Source organism: Ambystoma mexicanum, chromosome 2p, assembly GCF_040938575.1.
Source record: "Ambystoma mexicanum isolate Mex_15411 chromosome 2p, UKY_AmexF1_1, whole genome shotgun sequence".
NCBI lineage: Eukaryota > Metazoa > Chordata > Amphibia > Caudata > Ambystomatidae > Ambystoma > Ambystoma mexicanum.
In genome coordinates, this window is record NC_090923.1 from 626,757,540 (window position 1) to 626,779,046 (window position 21,507).

The following is a 21,507-nucleotide window of genomic DNA, read 5'->3' on the forward strand; positions in this document are numbered from 1 at the left end:
ACCCCTTACAGAACCTTGATGGCAAGAATAATAGAGTTTATGGGATGGTCCACACCCTCACCTGCTTTTCAGCAAGACGACCTCAGAGACATCTTGGTCAAAGGTCCACAGAAGGATCCTGTGGTGCCATTTCATGCGGCATTACAAAGGAGAATATTGGCAAACCGGGATACACCTGAGGTAATCCCAGCAGTTAACAAAAAACTAGCAGCTAAATATTGGGCGTCTTCTGCTGACCCTGAATATTTATCCAAACACCCAACTCCGGAGAGTCTGGTTGTTCAGGCAGCTACTTCAGCACGTAGTAAATCGGCTTACCCTACTGTTCCACAGGACAGGGATGATAAGAGATATGACTCTATGGCCAAAAAAGTATTTTCCGCATGTAGCATGGCGTTGAAATCCATCAATGCTATTTGTACGCTCGCAAGGTTCAGCCACACACTTTGGGAGTGTGCTTCATCAGCGGCTGACTGCATCCCGGAGGGAGAATAAAGGGAAGCGTTTCTCAACATCATTAAGGATGGTAAGGACGCAATGTGCGAATCCCTTCAGACTGGCATCGATTCTGCTGACAGTATCAGCAGGGCCATGGCAGCAAGTACAACAACCAGGAGATTTGCTTGGTTGCGAAAGTCTGGTTTTGCTCCAGATTTGCAAAGCAGACTCTTGAATATGCCCTTTGACGGCTCTTTGTTTGGTAAGGCGGATGACAGTTTAGAAAAACTACAAACATCAAAGGCAGCAGCAAAATCCTTAGGAGCTGCAATCCGTCAGACACCATATCGCCCCTCAGGAACCTCTTGGAGAGGTAAGTCCTTTTGCTTCTATTCCGCATTCGGAAAGGGCAGAGGACAGCCGGTTCAAAGGGGTCAGAAGAAATTCACCCGAGGTGGACTGGGTAAAAAGACAAAAGCCGCAGCAGTAGCAGGTGCCTCTTTACCCTCGGCATCTGCATCAGCCGCCTCCAAACCGCTCTGAGGACTCTCTTCACAAAACACCAGTATGGGGCAGGTTAACTCAACATCTGACAGAATGGCAGGCTATTACGTCAGATGCTTGGGCATTGGAGACAGTTGTCCAAGGTTACTGCCTGCCTTTTCTACGCATCCCTCAGAGTCATCCACCGGGGAAAAGCTCTCTGAGAGTTCCAGATCTGCTCCTCTTGCAGGAAATTGTAGACCTGCTAGAGAAAGGTGCCATAGAACCGGTACCTGTAGCGGAGAGGAACAAGCGCTGGTACTCCCCCTACTTTCTCATACCGAAGAAAGACGGAGGACTGAGAACTATCTTGGACTTACGAGAATTGACAAGTTCCTCAGGAAGGACAAGTTCAAGATGGTAACTCTCTCTCAGATCCTTCAGGCCCTCCAGCTCCAGGACTGGCTGGTATCTCTGGACCTCCAGGATGCTTATTTCCATGTGCCAATCCATCTCAAACACAGGAAATGCCTGAGGTTCGTAATTGGCGGCTCTCATTTTCCATTTTGAGTTCTGCCATTTGGGCTGACCTCCGCCCCGAGGGTCTTCAAGCTAATGTCGGTAGTGGCTGCAAGTCTAAGGAGGGAAGGGATCCACGTCTACCCCTTTCTGGACGATTGGCTGATCACAGCTGTATCTTCGGAACAAGCTCAGATCCAGCTAGATTATGTCTGCCACTTCCTTCACAAACTGGGCTTCTCCCTCAATTTAAAGAAGTCACAGATGATACCATCACAGAGACTCCAGTTCATTGGAGCGGTACTGGACACTTCCCTGGGAAAAGCCTCGCCACCAGAGGTGAGAGCTCAAGATATTCTGCAGATGGTCATCAAGTTTCAAAATGCCCAACGTCTCCCAGCCTTCGACTTTTTGAGGTTGCTAGGCCTCATGGCATCCTGCATCTTCCTTGTGCCAGAGGCTCGCCTGAGAATTACATCTCTTCAGTGGGCACTGAGAACTCAGTGGTCACAATTCTCAGGGAGAATGACAGACCTCCTTCAGATTCCGGACAAGGTGGCTCGAGACCTTCAGTGGTGGGCCTGCCAGAAAAACATCTTGAAGGGGGAGCCGTTTTGGCAACCATGGCCGGAGATGACAGTAGTCACAGATGCCTCACTCACGGGGTGGAGGGAGCCCATACCAATGACTTAACCATCAGCTTTCGTTGGTCTCCATCGGAGTCCAGACTGCATATCAACCTGTTAGAGCTGAGAGCAATCAGACTAGTGCTGAAATCTTTTCTGCCATCTGTACAGTGGAAAAATGTCCTGATAATGACGACAACACAGTGGCCATGCACTACCTCAACAAAAGAGGAGGCGTAGGATCACTACCACTGTGCAGAGAGGCAATGCAGCTCTGGTTTTGGGCAATTCAAGAAAGAATCTCTCTATCGGCAGTCTATCTAGCCGGAGAGAAGAACTTGACAGCGGACGCTCTGAGCAGGCAGGGCACAGTCTCCCTTGAGTGGGAACTAGCTCAGGAAGTCCTTCAGGAGATCTTCCCCCTTTGGGGAACCCCTCAAGTGGATCTGTTTGCCACCAGTACCAACAGAAAGTGTGATCGGTTTTGTTCAAGGGAATTTCCCCCGAGAGGAGCTCTAGGGGACGCGTTCGTAGTGGACTGGAAGTTTCCACTCCTGTACGCGTTTCCACCAGTCCCTGTCATTTCTCAAATGATCAGGAGGTTGAGAAGATTCCGGAGAACCATGATCCTAATTGCCCCAGACTGGGCCAGGAGAACGTGGTTCCCTTCTGGACATGGCCATCTGCCCTCCAATTCGTCTTCCAATCAAGGAGAATCTTCTCTCACAGAAGGGAGGTCAGGTTCTCCATCCAGACATCAGAACCCTCAACCTTCACGCCTGGCTTCTGAAAGGTTGAGATACAAGGATTGGGACCTCCCTGATGATGTCATGGAAGTGTTGCTTTCGGCCAGAAGGCCAACAACAAAGTCTTTATACCGCTGCCGTTGGAACAAGTTTTGCAGCTGGTGTAGAGAAGAGAATATCGACCCCTTTTCATGTGGTACACCAACGGTGTTGTCCTTTCTACTCTACTTGGCAAATTCAGGCCTTCAAGTTGGCACTATGAAGGGCTATCTCGCAGCGCTATCAATCTTCAAGCGCACTGCGGAGGAACCTTCGTATTTCAAACTACCCTTAGTAATACAATTTCTAAAGGGATTAACTAATGTCTACCCTCCAAAACCTTTCCAGGTTCCTTTATGGGACTTAAATTTAGTCTTAAATTTCCTGATGGGTACTCCTTTCGAACCACTCCACTCTTGTTCGCTAAGATTTCTCACCCTTAAAACTATCTTATTAGTGGCTTTAACATCTGCTAGAAGGGTGAGCGAATTACAAGCTCTATCTTGTAAACCCCCTCATACAATTTTTCATAAAGACAAGGTTGTCCTACGGGTGAAGCCTAATTTCCTCCCAAAGGTGGTTTCTGAATTCCACATCACTCAGAAAATTACTTTGCCTTCATTCTATCCGCCTCCCCATCCGGGGAAAGAGGAAGAAAGGCTAAATAGGCTGGACCCAAGGCTGGCTTTAAGCTTTTACATTAGCAGACTTGCTAGGATTAGGCAAGCAGACCAACTGTTTGTAGGTTACTCAGGGCACAATTTGGGACTACCGATAACAAAAGAAACCATTTCCAGATGGATTATTTTAGCCATCCTGGAATGTTACAAACTGGCAGGGAAAGAGCCTCCTCAAAATCTTAGGGCTCATTCAACCAGGGGTATCGCAGCCTCCTCGGCCCTTCAAAGAGGAGTTCCGGTTCGAGACATATGTGCGGCTGCCACATGGTCGTCCGCACATACCTTCACAAGATTTTACAACCTGGATTCCTCCTCTAGTCAAGAGACTAGGTTTGGCAAAGCCGTATTACATTCGGTTAATTCCTAAAGGAAACATGGCGTTTGACTCCCACCTCCAATTGCACACCACTGCTATGGGAGTCTATCAAAGATAAGGAATACGTCGGAGGACCCAATCCCTTCGAAGAACAAGTTACTTCTTATCTTGTAACGTTCTTTCGATGGGATGCTCCTCCGACGTATTCCTTATCGCCCCTCCCATCCATCCCCGCAGTAATACTTCCCTTGTGGTTGCAGCTTACGCTCCTTCAAGGTCAATAACCAATTCATGTAAAGCAACTGTTAACGTCAAAACAGAACTGAGCAACGGATGCTGCACGAGTCTATTTAGACGCGTGGTGAGGTCGGCGCCGATACCCAGGCCGTCGAGGGACATCGGCTCGAGGGACGTCGACGCGCATCGCCCTCTACTGAAAAAAATGTTTCCGAGGCCAGCAAGCTGGGAGATGATCTATCAAAGATAAGGAATACGTCAGAGGAACATCCCATCGAAAGAACGTTACAAGGTAAGAAGTAACTTGTTCATCTCTTGCAACATGTGTAACTTTCCTGATTGGGTACAGTTACACCAATAGTATTACTTTTAAGAACACAGTTCAGAGCTAGTAAAATAACTCATATACTGTAGGGGCCATAAGCTACTGAATGATGAGTATGAACACTCAACTATTTTAGAATCCACTCTGCAAATTAGGGAAAGCCACACCCAATTACGCTTTAAGAAAAACACAATGCATTTCAAGTTAAGTAATTGACCCTATGATTATTGTAGAAATGCTCTAAGCAGTTTCAGGTAAAATACACCCAATGTATACAAGTTTAGAAGAGCAGCAGCTACTCAAGGTAAGTAAAACCATATGCCTTTAAGAGGGGCTACAAGCACCTTAAGGACAGGTTTTAACTTCCAGACAGTTTTAGATCTGTAGGAAGCAGGCCAGGGAAAGCAAAACCATATGATACACTTTAAGAATGACTCAATGTTATTCAAGGCAGGTAAACCCTATTGGTAAGCTTTTACGCCCATTCAGTTAAGAAGAATAAAACAGTGCCAATACGTATTACTTTCTAGAAGGGGGGAAACACCATTCAAAGTAACCTTTTATACTTTTTATAGGGGCAACTCAAAGGTAGGCATAAACCTAATGACACCTTGTAACTTCTTCTTTCACAGAGATAGTTAGCACACTAACATCTTTAGCAAGTAAGAACTTTTAAACTGGTTATACTTTTAAGGCAGACTCCTCATCTTATAAAGTCCTTCCCCCAGTCTAAAGCATGAATTTTCTCAGAGGCAGAAGATGGACCCTAGTAGTCTAGGTGCCAGCTGCAGGCAGGTCAGGATAGGTTTCAGTTGCAGGAAAGTCAAAGTCCCAGAGGATATCTTCTTTAACATGTATTGGCTTCAGAGTTGGTTAAAGTGTTCAGGGACTCAACAGAAGGCTCCCTATATGTGTTCCAGCATTAGGCCTGTGCAAGTGGTATAGGCAAACTCCCAACCACACGAATTACCCCCCACACCCGACTTAAGGTAAGTATTACCCAAGCCAGCACAGTAGCTTAGGAGAAAATAAGAGTTTTGGCGTGGTTGCCTTCAAGATGCAGCAGCACAGGACCAGGCCACTGGATTTATGCTCTAGAGACGAAAGAATTGGACACTGGGTGGGACTTTATAGCAGCCGACATTAGAGGATGCTTCCAGCAAAGGACTCTTCATGGATTCTCGTGGCTCTGTGGATTTGGCACCTTTTTACAGCAGCCATATGGAGAACGAATATGGCTGTTTGTATTCTCTTCACTAATCTAGTCCTGCACTCTGGTGAGGGGACTTCAAGGATTCGAATCGTGTCTCTGGCGATCCCGCAGGAGTACGCCAGTGTTTCAGACAGATACAGACTTCGGAAAACCATTCACTGCACTCAGGCTCGAAGTCCCAGGTTATTGGTGGTTTGCAGCCCAGCAAGGTTGCAGCACATCATAGGATGGCTCAAAATGCAGGTCTTCTTGAGACTAGTGGATCTCAAGAGCCTCCTTGTAGGAGTACAAAGATAAAAAAACAGAGGTTCCACTGATATGGTGCGCTGCTTGCATGAGAGTTAGAAGCGAGACCCATTAATGGAACAAATATTGCTCCTGATAATCAGATGACTGAGATCAATAACGGTTTTGGAATAAAGTCTTGTATTATATCTTAGAACAGATAATTGAAGCTAGTCTGCCGACACGTGTTTCGCCCTGTACCTAGGTCTTTCTCAAGGCACGACTAGTAATAACAAAAACATATGATATAACATATATCCATAACAGAAAAATTGACAAAGTAAATATAATTTACACGTGTGGATTGCATAACAAAATATTACACGATAATCACAAAATAAAATCAAATGAGCAAGGGTCAGAGAACAAAACATTGAGCCGAAGATCACATTGTATCAGTCAAAGCCCCAATACATTACCAATTACATGATGCCGAGTTGTATTGCCCATTCATAATGACATCATCGAAAGGATCCCAATTTCCAATGAAAATAACATTACATTGAAAAATGCATTTAAAAATAAGAAAGAAAATAACACAAAGCAAAAGAACAATCATAAATTCTTTTGTTGTTCACAACTAATGACCATAGGTGTCCACATTGCAATGCCTGCCAAGCTGTGTGTAAAGCTCAGTGAACCCAATGGTGTACAGACAAATCCAGTTTAAGCCCATAACCAAGCCTCATGTCAGAAAAAAACGTGTGAGAAATAGCTGCCAGGTCACCAGAACCAAACCACAACCCAACGCGTGAAAATACAACCTACAACCATAGGTGGAGCCGTTTAGTGTGAAATAAGGACCCACCACAATGTTAAACCCGAAAGCCATTAAGCAAACGTTAGGAAAATAATGTGTAAACCGATTCGCATTACCCGATGATCGATATTGATGTCTGCAATGCGAAATGAAGATTCAATTCGAATAAGGGCATTGAATGCAATGTATAAGTACATCAAAAGGGAAACTTCCTGAAAAACACATGGAGGCAATAGTGAGAAATGTGGATCCAATAAGGCGAATATTGGAATCTGCAGATTAAAAATGACATGAGATAAAGGTAGTTACCTGAGGAATAGTCCTGTAACGATTGTCCGATGGTCAGAGATACAATTGGTGCTAGTTGTTAGAGAAAATATGTCTCTACAATCATAAACGGTCTGAAAATAGAGAACACCGAAAGTGTAGTCAGTTATGACCATCAGAGCGCCATGGGGCTAACACATTTGAAGCGGTGACAGAGATGTGGATTAACATACCCGAGTACCTGCGAGACGTCCACCGCTAAATCGGTCTGCTAGTATGGTGCGCGCAAGTTCCATTCGTAAAAAGTTAGTTGTATAAGTTAGTTATGTATGCATCACGTGTGGTGTCCTTGTAGGAGTAGTCACATTTGGTACCACCAGGTTGATTGGAATGAAGGGTTGCATTAGGCTCCAGTTACACAGCAGGCACTCCGGGCGCTGAAAATCAATACAGATGTCTTTTCTTCATCTTCCTCTTCGATTTCAGCTCCAGTGGGCGACTTGTCAGCAGCTTCCAGAATGTGAGTATTTATAAGGAACTACAGCACACTTTCTGCAAACTCTCCCTGCAGTTTACAGAAAGAGGCTGTCTGGTTGTCCAATCTGGACAGCTAGCCCACTATTGGGACTTGGTTCCTTTGAGGCAAGGTGAAAGACAAAGGGCTGCAGAGATTTGGAATCCTCCCTCACTCCCTGCCTTCTCAGATACTCTGGAGCCTTGGCAGGGTATACAAAGGATTCACGCTGAAGACAAAACTTCCACTGAGGTCATTCCCACCTAGAATGGCAGAGGAAGACCTCAAAAACAAGCAAACGAGAAATGGCAAAAAAAGGAGCCTGCCATTCTAGCAGAATGGTGGCTCTTCTGTGCATTGACGATGCTAATTTAACAGCCTGCGAGTAGTAATAAGACTAAAAAGTCACTAAGGTAAAACCACTGCCACCAGCCATTTAAGTAAATTTGTAATTGTAACGAAAATGTGACCATGCGAATAAGAAAAGGGATGCATTGTCTCCCCTCAGCACTCCACATAAGGTGGGGTGTGCTGGCTCACTATATAAAATGTAAAGGGGATGTAAAATCCCACTTAACTTCTTGGGAGCAGTAGTTCACCCAAGAAATAAGAAAATAAAAAAGGTAGCCACTACATTTAAAATGATGTGTGCAATCATAGGACATTAGTCAGTCCAATCATACACTATGGAGAGACATACAAAGGTCACCTATAAAAAGAGTAAAAGACTAGGTGAGTGGAGAAAAAGATTGCTATTCACCTAGGGACAAGGTAAAATAATTACCAAGTCCAAGCAAAATGTTCTGGGGTTGACACAGGTCAGGAAGATTCATCATAAAGATAAAAATCTTACTGAACACCCACCTACTCTTACCGCCCGTCCCCTTTCCTCCATACTGCATAGGCATCCCTCGCCAGGGACGGGAGACGGAACCTTTTTTACAGAAAACATCTTCCCCTTTAAACTTAAAGGCACGCACGGGGGTGGCCCTGGGAGCATGCGCTCCACTGACTCACGCCCACCGGCGCCACTCCCCAGTCCCCTTTTCCGCGTTGACAGGTACAGGCTGATTTCATCAGCGCTCCTGGGTTTACCTTCGGCCATGTAATGCCACACGCTCGTCCCCGGATACTTTCTTCTGTCTTTTTTGCCGTCTTTTATCCTTCAGGTACTCTATCCTCTGGGCGTCACACTCCTCCCTGGCGCATGCCGACTTCAGCGGGCTTCAGCAGGTGTCCAGACTGCGAGGGGCTCTTCCCTACATCAGATCCCCACGCCTTTTGCCTCAGCTGCCTTGGCCCCGACCACGGATGCGAGGGTTGTACCGGGTCGCAAAGCACTTTCTTTGCATGCTTGGAATAACAGACTAGCTAGGTGGAGGGAGCTCTTTGAGAAGTCGCCTCTATAGGAATTGAAGGACTTTGTCAGACATAAGTCAAGCCCCAAGGGAGGGCCGCAACCCTGCATAGGCGACTCCTTTCCAAGGAAATGCCCAGATGGGAGGAACCTCTCAGGTTCTCGCACCAGCACGGGTACCGAGGCTAATTCAGCCACCGGCTGCCATGCAGAGGGGTCTGTAGATCCTTCCGGAGACAGTGCAGAGGGACCGCAAGGTTCTTCTACCAGGTGTACACCCGAGGGACTACGCCTTTGTACCGGCAACATGTCCGAAGGGGAGACTGCACGCAGCACTACTGGCAACTCTGCCGAGGGCGTCACGCCTACCAGGCCTCGGCCTGAGGTGCATGGTACGCCTCATGCTCTACCGTCAAGAGTCCTGGAGGAGACTGGGCCCAGTGAGCCAAGCACCACTACTTCTGCACGTGGGATGCAGCTTGACAAGATTGCTGCCACGCCAGACTAGATGGCCGATACCAGCCCGAGGAACGGAGCAGGTGGGAGAAGGAGTTACAAGGTGGGACTGGTGTCAACCAGGTACGTGGCCTACAGCTTACCCATCAGCAGGGCAGGTTTACTCCGCAAACAGCTACACAGAACACGCCCCGGTCTCAGCAGCCTGTCAATATCACCTGCCACCCCACTGGCCTGCGAGGACAGGTTCCTTGAAAAGTTCCTCACACTCATGAGATCTCCTCAGATGGGGTCCATCCTTATGGAGGTAATCGGGGACATGCTCCCTCCTGCACCTATAGTCATTCCTCCTATGGCTCCAGCGCTGCAGGCCCCAGTGCAGCTCCAGCTGCGCACGCCGGCTCCTTCGATTCCGCCTCGCCTGCCTCCCACAGTTCAGGCGGTTCAGTACCAGCCTCCACACCTCAGCCCTCGGCGCCCAGCACTCCTCCACCCGCTCCGGACGCCCCGGTGGACACATACGAGGAAGAAGACCCCAACACACCATCGTCAGCCAGGGCCTTCTACGAACGACTCGCAGGTCTGGCAGAGTACTTGGGCCTTCCTCAAACCAAAGTCGAACAACCGGAGGCGGGGTTGCTTGCAGAGGTCCTCACTCTACGCCCCGCGGCTAGAACAGGAATCCCGATGCAGAAGGATGTTGTCGCCTTGGCCAAAATGGGGTGGCTCAAGCCCCATTTGGCCCAGCCTGTCAATCGGTGCCTGGACCAAAGTGTAGGCAAATGGAGGTGGACCCACTCTTGCTGTAGGCCCACCCTCAACCACACTCTTCTGTGATTGCTGTGGCATCACTCTATTCAAAGCCACAGTCGACATCGGCCACCTCGTCCTCGGCGCTACTAGGCAAGGAGGAGAAGATCTTGGAGGCATACAGGAAGAAGCTTTATTCCAACGCTTCTCTGCATCTTCGTGAATTCAACGCAGATACCATGCTGGCAGCCGTTAACCAGAGGCTTTGGCGGGAAATAGCCGACTTCCTTCCAGAACCTCTGGTGCACAGACCGTGACGTTTCAAGGCGGGACTGGCAGAGGCTTAAATGGTGGCACAAGACATCATGGGGTCCACCGTGGCCCACCTTGACACCTCTGGCTGGGCCATATGCATAGCCATGGACATAAGGAGGACTGCCTGGCTTCGGGCTACTGAATTTAACTCAGACGTCCAGGAACGCATATTGGACATTCCATTTGAGGGGGGAGACCTCTTTCACTCCACCACCGATGAGGAGTTAGATAGAAAAGAAAAACAGTTTGCAAACTGCAAAGTCTTTATCCTTACGAAGGCCACGCCCAAGGCGTACACCAAGTCACATCAACGCTCTGACAAGGGGCGGACGTTCGGAGGGTTCTGCGGCTTCCAAGAATGGAGATCGAGGCAGCCTGACCGTTCGCCGAATCAACACCGACGCAAACAACAAAGGGGGGGGAGCAAAGGCTTTTTTCATTCCCCCCTCCTCCGCAACAGCATCAGAGGGAAAGAAGGTATGACGTTTCCCTTCGGATCCACGTGTCTCCAGTGGGGGGCAGGCTTGCCCTTCATGCACAGTTTTGGCATCAGAAGCTCTCGGACCCCTAGATCCTCTCTGTGGTATCCACGGGGTACCACCTACTGATTCCTCCCTCCTAACCTCCACTCCCATAGATTGGGACTGCCACTCTGTTGGCAGAGGTTTGGGCGCTCGTCGAAAGCCAGGCCTTGGAAGAAGTCCCAGCCTCCCAGCGAGGATTGGGCTTCTATTCCAGGATTTTCGTCATACAAAAGAACCAAGCTGTTAGTCCAAAAACAACCCTAACCATATATGGTATGTATATTATGTTGGCCGGAACCCAATCGCATCATATGACCAACATCGCAAACACAGAATCGTCAGTATAACTAGTATAACAGGGCGTCCATTTTGTATAACATCCACCATTCTGCTTTTTTCTTTTCTGTCAAATGCTTTGCAAAATGTATTTTATTCTGAAAGCTCATACACGGTACGAGGCCACAGCCTGCATGTTGAAAGATCAACCCGGACAGGAATGCCATACAGTACAGAAATACATTGTTTTCCTCCCTCACAAAGTCCTTGGAGGCAAGCAGAAACGGCCCAGGTGCCGGCCTGTCTCACTAATGCTGTAGCACTAGGCAGTTAAAGCATGAATTATACTCTTCTAGAGGTCCTCCTTCGCGGATTTGCCTCAGAACAGGCTGACCCCTAGTTCACAAATAGAACCAAGTAGATAATGTGCTATGGTATGCGTCTCTCTCGCGAACACGATATCCTTGCTGAACAAGTGCTTTATGTTCTCCATAACAAAGAACTGTCTGTGCAACTGTTGCTACAATGAATATGATTAGATTGAATAAAGAACTTGTCATAATGTGTCATATTTGTCATGATTGTCAATCACCGAACCCTAGCTCTAGAAGATACATTATGGGCTGTTTGATGTGCCTTCAAAGATTGTATGTTTGTATATGTTACTGCTTGAGCGATGCTCGCTCTCTTGCGTCTGACGAGGTCTGGGTAACACACGTTGCGAGACGTTAGTCCCAGTCGGCCGACAGAGCATACTTTGCAATAAACCATAGTACTTGGAAAATCGAACCTCGTGTCCGTCGTATCACTAGTGTATGGTGATTGTGCCTTAGTTTCCATATGCGGAGGGTCTTCAGGATCTAGCAAAGCTGGCCTGAGAGCTGTGTTGGACCTTTCCACCCTCAACCTCTCCCTCCCTCCCTCTTCAAAAATTCAAGATGGTAACGCCAGCACTGATTGGGGAGACATTGTGCAGGGGAGACTGGATGTGCTCCGTGGATCTGAAGGACGCTTATCTACGTGTCCTGATTTGGCAGCCGCATCGCTCATTCCTATGATTCAGGATCATGGGCTGCCACTTCCAATACAAGGTGCTACCCTTCATCAATTCAGCCCCCATGGTATTCACCAGGCTCATGAATGCGGTGACAGCCATCCTCGGGGCGCAGGGCCACCACGTTTACCCGTACCTGGACGACTGGCTTGTCAGGGTGAGATCTCCAGAGGCGCTTCATCAAACTTCGTCCACCCTTATACTCACACTCCACGAGATGGGGTTTTCTGTCAACCTCAAAAGGTCTAAGCTGCAGCCTACGCAGAGCCTGATCTTTCTGGGCCTCATATGGGACACGAGGTCCGAGAGAGTTTTCCCCTCGGAGGACAAGATCATGGCCATCAAGAGGGCCACTACTCGCTTCCTCACCCAAGAGGTGTCCTCGGCCTGGTAGTACCAACACTTATTAGGCATCACGGCAGCGGTCCTGCTGGCCGTACCCTACACGAGACTCAAGATGAGGAGATTGCAGCTGCACTTCACAGCCTCGTGGAATCAGGAGCTGGGCTACCAGGCGGAGCTGGTCAGCCTTCCGCCATCTCTACGCCCAGACCTCACATGGTGGTCCAGGGACTGCAACCTGCGGACAGGCAGGCCCTTCCGGCTGCTGCCCCCGCAGGTTACCATTGCTACAGATTCCTCCCAGGAAGACTGGGGGCCAATTTTGACAGCCACATTGTCCACGGAGTCTGGACCCTACAGGAGCAGAAGTCTCATATCAACTAGCTGGAGCTGAAAGCCATCTGGCTAGCTCTCAAAGCTTTCCTTCCGCTCATTGGGGGCAAGCTCATCCTCATCCAGATGGACAACTCCACCAGCATGTACTATGTCAACAAGCAGGGCGGTACCAGATATCCTCCACTGTGCAACCTAGCGGTCAGCATGTGAGACTGGGCCCTGGAGAACAACATCTACCTGAAGGCCATCCACCTTCTGGGGGAGTCCAACCTGGAAGCGGACAATTACGAGTGACAATTGAACGATCAGGTGCTGCTGGAGATCTTCAGTAGATGAGGGCATCCTCAGTTGGCTCTCTTTGCCTGCTGGGATAAGAAGTGCCACCAGTTTGCATCCTGGCAGGGCCCTGGTTCCCTGGGCTACGCCTTTCAGATTCAGTGGAGCGGCATGACAGCGTATGCCTTCCCGCCTACACCCATGACCCACAGGGTGATCTGCAAGATAAAAGATTTGTGTCACCTCAGCATCATTCTGATAGCTCTGTGGTGGCCCTAGAGACCCTGGTTCTCAGAGCTTCTCAGCCTCTCGGACAGGCCTTCAATTCACCTGCAGCTCATGGCGCAACAGTGGGGCAGGGTCATCCACCCCGCCCCACAGAAGTTAGCCCTTGCAGCGTGGTTCCTGAGCAGATCACGCTGAAACACCTGGGCCTCTCACTGGCTAACCTAGAAATCATTCAGGGCACTAGGAGCAAGGCTACTACGAGCCAGTACAAGAGTAAATGGTCTTGGTTCTGTCACTGGGCGGTCTCTAAGGAGATGACCCCCTTACGTGCACGTTGGATGACGTAATCTCCTTCTCTACACACTTTCCCACTCTGGCGTGCAGGTGGATACATGCCGCACCTATCTGGCGGCTATACGGGCCTACAGGAATTCGGAGGAGGGAGTTTTCTCCTCTTCCAACCCGGTGGTGAAGCGACATTTGACGGGCCTCGCCAGGCTCTCTCTCCTCCGATCAAGAAATCACACCCTGTGTGGGACCTCAATGTAGTGTTGGGCACCTTGGCACACAAACCACACATCCGGCTGGTCACCATTAAAACAGCTCTGTTGGTGGGTCTCACCTATGCTTGCAGAGTCAGCGAGATCCAGGCGTTTGTGGCTTCAGAACCCTATACTAGGATAAGGTGGTCCTGAGAGCAAACCCAGCGTTCCTAGCCTCCGCTTTCCATCTGAACGAGGAGATCATCTTACCTGCATTTTTTGCAGACCCTAAGCACAATGCTCCGAGGTTTTCGCACTGTCTGGTTGTCAGACGCGCTCTCTGAAATTATATCTGGATAGGACTAAGGGCTCCCAGAAGTCGGACGCTTCGGAGGGGGTCAAGGCCCGGTTATCAGGCATCCAAGGCCTCTATAGCAAGGTCGATGGTTTCGGCCATCAAGGAGGCCTACGAGGGGCAGCACAAAACACTTCCAGCTAACATGCACGCCCATGCTGTCAGAGCCAAGGCCACAGCCATTGCATTCCAGCGGGAGGTCCCGTGGCAGGTCATCAGCAGGGCGGCCACCTGGGCCACCCCTTCTGCTTTCTGTAAGCACTACTGTTTGGACACTGGCTCTAAATCAGATGCAGCTTTTGGACAGGTGGTTCTAAGGAACTTGTTCACTTAAGGAGGGTCTCCTCTCCACCCTAGGGCTACAATCAGTTGGGCTCGCCCATGCAGTATGGAGGAAAGGGGACGGGACGTAAGAGTAATTAATAGCTACTCACCGTAGTGACTAACATACTCTTAGTCCTTTCCTCCATACGTCCCACGATCCTCCCCCCTCATAATACTGGTGTCATTAAGTAATGTTAAATATTGGCGACGCGTCAATGGGGATTGAGGAGTATTGCCAGTGGGCGGAGTCAGGGGAGCGCATGCTCCCAGGGCAGCGACCCCTGCACGCTTCTAAATTTAAAGGGGAAGAAGATTTTTTCTAGTGAAAAAAGGATCCTTCTCACATTCCTAGGGAGGGACGCCCATGCAGTATGGAGGAAAGGGGACTACAGTGAGTAACAATTTACGTGGAGGGCGGTGGCAGTTACACTGTATCCCCCATCTCACAACTCCTGTAGCATTTGTCTTACAGTGACAAGCATACCTTAATGGCTGGTGGCTGTGGAAGTGTTGTACCGACTTTTGTGTGATTTCTACCCGCAGGCTGTGTTCACAGCCACGGTAATGCACATAAGAGTCGCCATTGACCGAAAATGTTCTTTTTTAGCCATTTCGTGTGTGTTTGTCCTTTCTTGGTCCTGGGTTGGGAGGGTCCTGGTTTGTTTTGTGTCTTCGGCGGAAATTCTTTTTGAAGTCTGTTGAGGCTTCAGAGTGCCTTTGAAGAGAGAAAACGGGTCAGGAGTCTGAAACCTCTCAGTCCTTTGTCTTCTGGCATGCCTGCCTGGAACCAGTCCTAACTGGAAGGCTGGCTGTACCCCACAAAGTTTGAATGTAGCATGTGTGCGGATTGGCTGGGTTCCAGGATAAATGGCCTGGATCTGGAAGCTGAAGGCAAGCTGACCACTGCGCTGAATCTGATGAGGAAGAAAAGAAGACGCATGTAGCTGATTCCTGCGTCCAGAGATGGCTTTTTGTAACCACTGCCTGTACTGACCCCTTCTTCTCTGTGACAGCGGAGTCCCGAAGACAACTCCGACCCTTGGACTTGTGGGACCAATCAATCTTAAGAAGACCTGCATTTTGAGCCATCGCACGAAGAGCTACAACCTTCCTGGGCCTTCCAAACCGCCAATACCCTGGGACCTTGAGACTGAATGATGTGCATCGTCTTCCTGTGAATGATTCTTGCTGAAACTTAGGTGGACTTCTGCTGCACCTCTAGAATCAAGATTCCAGTCCATGAAGTCCCCTCACCAGAGTGCTGGACCGAGATAGCAAGGCGAATCAATCGGACGACGACCGTTCATCTGGTACCTTGAAAAGTGCATGAAACAACGAAGTTCCCTATTACGGAACTCACGTCCCCTGCACACTTTCTATTATCTGGAAAAAGCAGATCAATAATTCATAGGTGATTTTCAAAATTTGTAATGTCTTTTTAAGCAAAAGGTTTCAAGTGAGCTTGATTAGGAAAGGTAATTATTCAAAAAAGTAGGCTTTCAATCAGATGAGGTCACAAGAACCAATCTTCAGTTTATTCATCATGCAGAAGCTGTGGAAGGCCCAACGCGTTTCAAGCGAAACAGCACTCTTCATCAGGGGCAAATCAGGGTTCTAAAAAACATATGTATAATCATTTTTAGATCAATGCGTTAAACAACATATTTATCTCAAGTGATTTTTTGATTATGATCTTTATGGAAGGAGTATTAAACATCATGGCAATTGCTGGAAGAGCACATATTTTACTGTTTTGCAAAATTATCAATACCCATAAAGACTCACATTCTCCATAAACATTAAACTCTTGTCCATTTAATACAAATTCACTAAGTGATGATCAAATACCAATTCCAAAAGAATATATTTTTTCTGCAAATCCCTTTTTTTTGGGGTAATTCTAGATAACAAAAAAGAGAGTAGTAACATGGGTGTAGCTTAGTAAAGCCAGAGCTGGTAAAAATCCGGACTAACCTTGTGATCGTGGTTTTCATAAAATCAGTGGGGGGATGTCTGCAATAGGCGCAGGACTCTCCAGTTTAAGCTCCTGGGAGCAAGTAGATAGGCAGGGGACCGTTAGCTTTATCTGTAAGAAAAAAGTATAGTGCAGTGGTTCACCACACGTGATCCTGGGTATCATTTTGGTAAGAAAAGGCAGCGTGTGAACAACTGCCACTTATATTTGTCCAGAAAGCTGAAGTAGATGATAGCAACTTGTAGGCAGCAACTTTAGGTGTCAATGGGTGACATCACCACCATCTTTGGAGGGATCCCAGTTCTTAAAGAGAAGTTATAAAGTCGCAATTGCTAAAGATAGAAATAAAGAGAACACAGTATAATGTGATTCCCACTAGTTATGGAAGGGGCAAGGTCATGAGACAGCCTTTAGCTGGCGTGAGGATCCTACACTTACCTTGAAAAGTGTGCCAAATCCACAGTGCTATGCAAAGCCGAACAATCCTTTGCTGGGAGCCTTTCCCTTTCTTCGACTGCTACTGCAAGTTCCCATCCAGTGTCCTTTCTTTTGTCACCATGACCATGAATCTAGAGACGGGGTCCTGTGTTGCTGCATCGTGAAGGCGCCAGTTTACAACTGCTTCTTCACTGCTGAGGCACTGTGTGGCATGAGGTAATACTTAACTAAAGTCGTTATCGCTCCTGTGTGGCTAGGGTGGTGATTTTTGTATTTGAGAGTTCGCCCATACCATTCACTCAGGTGTAATGCTGGAACACATTTAGGGAGCCTTCTACAAAGTCCCTGAACATACCAACTCTTAAGTATGATACTTGTTAGAGGCGAAATCCTCTGGAACTCTGACTTTCCTACAGTTTATGCCTTATCCTGTTCTTCCTACAGCTGGCCCCTGTACCACTAAGATTCCCCTTCTCCCTCTGAAAACACTCATGCCTTGGATTCGGGAAGGACTGCTAAAGTATAAGACCTTGGTGAAGAAAATATAACAAGTGTTGCAAAGTACTTACTTGCTATGTGTTGGTGCTGTAACTGAATATTCCTGAAATGGGATAAGTTACAAGCGTGATACTGTGAATTGCTTACTTCCATTCTGAAAAGTTTTTGCTTACCTTTTGAATTGTGTTCCACTTTTCTAGAAAGTAAGTTTGCTATTATAACTGTATTATTCCTGAAACAGAATAAGTGTAAGAGTTTAACTACCAATAGGGTCTGCTTACTTTGAATTGCATACTGCCATTCTAAAAGTCTAATGTGGTTTTACTCCTCTTGAATTGAATACTGCTATTTTAAATGTGTTGTATACTTTAATTTACTTACCAGAAGTATTGTTGGTTTTTATATTGTGTTTATGACTTATAATAGTACTTATCTTTCTAAAGAATTATTTTTGCCTGCGTACATATATAACATAAACCATTATATTTTCAATATATCAGCGTATAAGGGTTTTTTTGGACGCTATTTATGCTACAAGAATTTGGTACCTTCCTGCAGCCCTCTCTCCCTCCTAAGATCAGCCTGACTTCTCAGTAATAGCTACCTTTACCTTGAATAGTACAGCCATATACTAAGAGTTGGAGTTTTTTTTTTTATTGTGTTTAGTTCATCAAAGAACCTTTACAAAATTACATCTTAGTTTCAGTTAAATAGAGTACAAAATCTAAAAATTCATTGAAAATTTAATTTACATTTATAAAATTTACATGAATTTTCATTTCACTTAAAAGGAAACACTTGGATACTCAATAGTGTAAACTTATAAAACTTTTGTTGGAGCATACATTTTTTAGTATTCACTCGGTATTCAACAAATTCAGTCTAACCAGATTCAAGTACTAATTGATCTTTTATCACTTTCAGTATTTGCGTCAGACTAATTACCAGAGTAAAACTGTTCCCCCACATACACTTGTTCCATAACGTGATCCTAGATAGTTCCAATCCTGAATACCAGTAACTTCCAAATTCCTTAATTCTTAACAATTCAAAATGGGTACAGTACATCACAAGATGTTTAGGGACTCCACTGATTGTGGTACACAACAAAAACGACAGAGGGTACTTTAGAAAAGCTGTCCTAACACCAATGTACCCTGGAATACGGTTATTCCTAAAAGATGAATAGTATGACAATTCTATATTAAATTGTTTTTAATAATGATGAGGTGGATTACTTTTTCAAAGAATGTTAAACTTATTCTAGGCAGATGTGTCACACTTCCCTTAATAATAACCCACACGTTTTCGAGAATGCTAAATTGTACCCCACCTGCTGTTTGAGTTGAGTGTATCACTGTCTATTCATAGAGGGTAGATAATGCCAGAGGCTGCTTCTACTATTTTATCTTTTAAGGCGAAGAACCAAGAATCCAAATGCTTTGTGTTGGGGTTTGCCTTGGTTGTTAATATTAAGCTATAAGAGTATGGATTCCTGATAATTTCTTTCTTACGGTCCTTTAATTCAGAGCATGCAAATATGTTTTTGTTTTGGTTGATTCTCTCAAACAGGTTGTAGCTTACATCAACCTCATCCCTTACAAATCTGATTCTGACAGTTTCGTATACTATAGCGTTTTTCTCCGTTTGTTTTTCCAGAGTGATTCTGAAGATGAGACTACCTTTGAAGATCCTTTTAAGAAACCAATGTTGCCAGTGATAAAAAAAAAAGAAGCATCACCACCACCACCACCACCTCCACCACCTCCACCACCCCCAGCTCCTGCCGTAAGCAACCAATGCGTTTACTTTCACTATTATAAAGTGGTTTTAAGCCCTGGTAGACATTCTTGCATATATCGATGGAATGCTTTTAGCTCTGCTTCCTATGTAGGTTTCATAATTTCACTCCTCGCTCGATTTTAATTTTGTTTTCCTTTTTCAAATGTATATTTGTATCTTACTTATTCATTCTCTTTCCTTCATTGATGATTTCTAGGTCTTATAGTAGTAAATCAGTTTAATCATCTTCAGCTTCTTTCCAGTAATGGTATGTGTCATGGCTTGCCGAGAACAAAGAACTGATAGAAGGGACTTCCAATTTGCCATCATGTTGCCTATTCTGTTACCTTCTATTGCAAACATGGGTGCCAGGTTCACACATTTATTGATTCGGCTTAGACAGTGATGTCAAATCTCTAAAATGCTCTGTGTAGCTGAAGAGACAGCACTTGTCCTTTGAACCTGCAGACCTGTTTTGAAGTGATTTCAAGTAACCTTAAATGATCCATGACATTAGTCGTATCACTCAAGCCAATAAGATACAATAAGTTAATAAAACAAAATGGGCCTAAAGCTTGTAACATATACTCTACGAAAGATACACAATTTACACTGGTGCTCCCAATAAAGCCTCTGCCTTACCAACATTTTCTACGTGCCATCCCCTATTCTTCCATTATCATTTCAAAAGACGATTGTATGTGGCGAAACACCATTTAAAAAGAAAATGGCTGTTTAGCTGAAGATTGCAGATTGCTTGTGCTTTCATGTTTCTGGCTCACCCACATTGTAGTTTTGAAGTAAATGTGTACGTCCTCGCCCAATATCGGGCATGAGTGGTTCATCCTTCATCCGATTTATTTTGCATATGTGTCCCTATACCTAATGACTAGGCACACTAACAGCGGAAGTATAGGTACCAAAATGCAAAGAAAAGAGAAAATATGGACCGGATACACATGGAAACAAACAGCTTTCGTTTTCTGTTGTATTGGCAGAGCAAGATGCAGAGCACAATTAAAATGGTGTGCGCAGCAGTATATTTTTCAGTATCCCTGTGTGATGTTTGTGTTGTCTATTGAGACTAATTGTACTCCCTGTTAGCATTTCACCCTGCTTAAGTTAAGCCTGACTGCTTTGCTACAGTTGCCATTGGGCAGTATTCTTTACTTTTGGGTGACAAACTGTTCCCACCATTAGTTTAAATGATTACACTGTCCTCTCCAGAGGAATGCCCAAAAATCTCCCTATCATTCTCTAATTCTCCAGAATGGGGTCTGGCATGCAATCACATGCTCATGAATATTCCCAGTCGTCGGTAAAAGCAAACAGTTTCACTTTCACTTAAAAACTGTATTTCTCCTCTAAGCCAATGACAGTCCTCTCCCTGAGCCCCTCCTCTGGCAGCCATCTTCAAATTCTTACTGCACGCTTCAGTTTTGGGAGTCCTTGAGTTTGCTCTCTGAGCTATTTGTATGTTTTTGTGTGTTTTTGATAGAAAAAGTTCAATTTCTTTTTGAAAGAAGCCTGTGGGGACCCATTGTCGGTGAAGTTATGTGCCCCTCAAGGGCAAAGATTGTTGAAGATTCTACAAGGCCTTTGGGCCTACTTCGCGCCCTCAAACCATGACGGAGGAGGAGGGAAGGTCCCTCTTCAGGCCCTGGACCAAATACGCGATATGGACATGTTTGTGGAGGACAAGCACATGCAATGCCTCTACTGCCTGCAAGGAGGTAGAGTGTGAGATATAATAAACGATAAGGAGGGAAACCCAAAGGAACCTCTACAGTGGTAGCTCTACCTTATTTTGGGGGATAAGATTCATGTAAACAGAAGGTAGTGAGCTATTATCAACAGTCACAGTAGTTACATATTAAATCCGTCTACAAATAATTCATTTATTCAAAATATTCAAAGTTTAAAAGAGAAACATCAGAAACTATCTGTTGTCGCACAAGGTATTAAGTACTAAAACACTGTCTAAAAAATAGACACATCGTGGCAAAGACCTAAATCAAGTAGAGTAATGTATATATTTTTAACATCATTTAGTTTTTGACTATTATAGGGGCATTTGCCATCTTAATATAGTCAAAAACCTTTAATTGGGCTATATACTTTTCCCTGGTAAATCTTCGTACCAGAGTGGGTAACTCGACATGTTTCAGTTCTCTAATGTTGTTCTTTGAACTTTCTTCAGGAGATATGCCACTCTACAATTGTTATTACAATAAAAACAAGGTAAACTGCAATGACTTTAGTTGAAAACAATTACAATTCTTGTTGACAGT

At 46.0% G+C, this 21,507-nt stretch overlaps 1 protein-coding gene across 2 annotated transcripts in view; it reads left to right on the forward strand.

Moving 5' to 3' along the window:
- RBM6 (RNA binding motif protein 6) overlaps nucleotides 1-21,507 on the forward strand; it is a 1,836,548-nt gene that overhangs the window by 1,385,245 nt on the left and 429,796 nt on the right. For both annotated transcript variants that reach the window (XM_069644148.1, XM_069644149.1), the window contains exon 18: nucleotides 19,094-19,222. In XM_069644148.1, coding sequence (XP_069500249.1) covers nucleotides 19,094-19,222 — 129 coding nt within the window. The remainder of the gene's footprint in view (nucleotides 1-19,093; nucleotides 19,223-21,507) is intronic.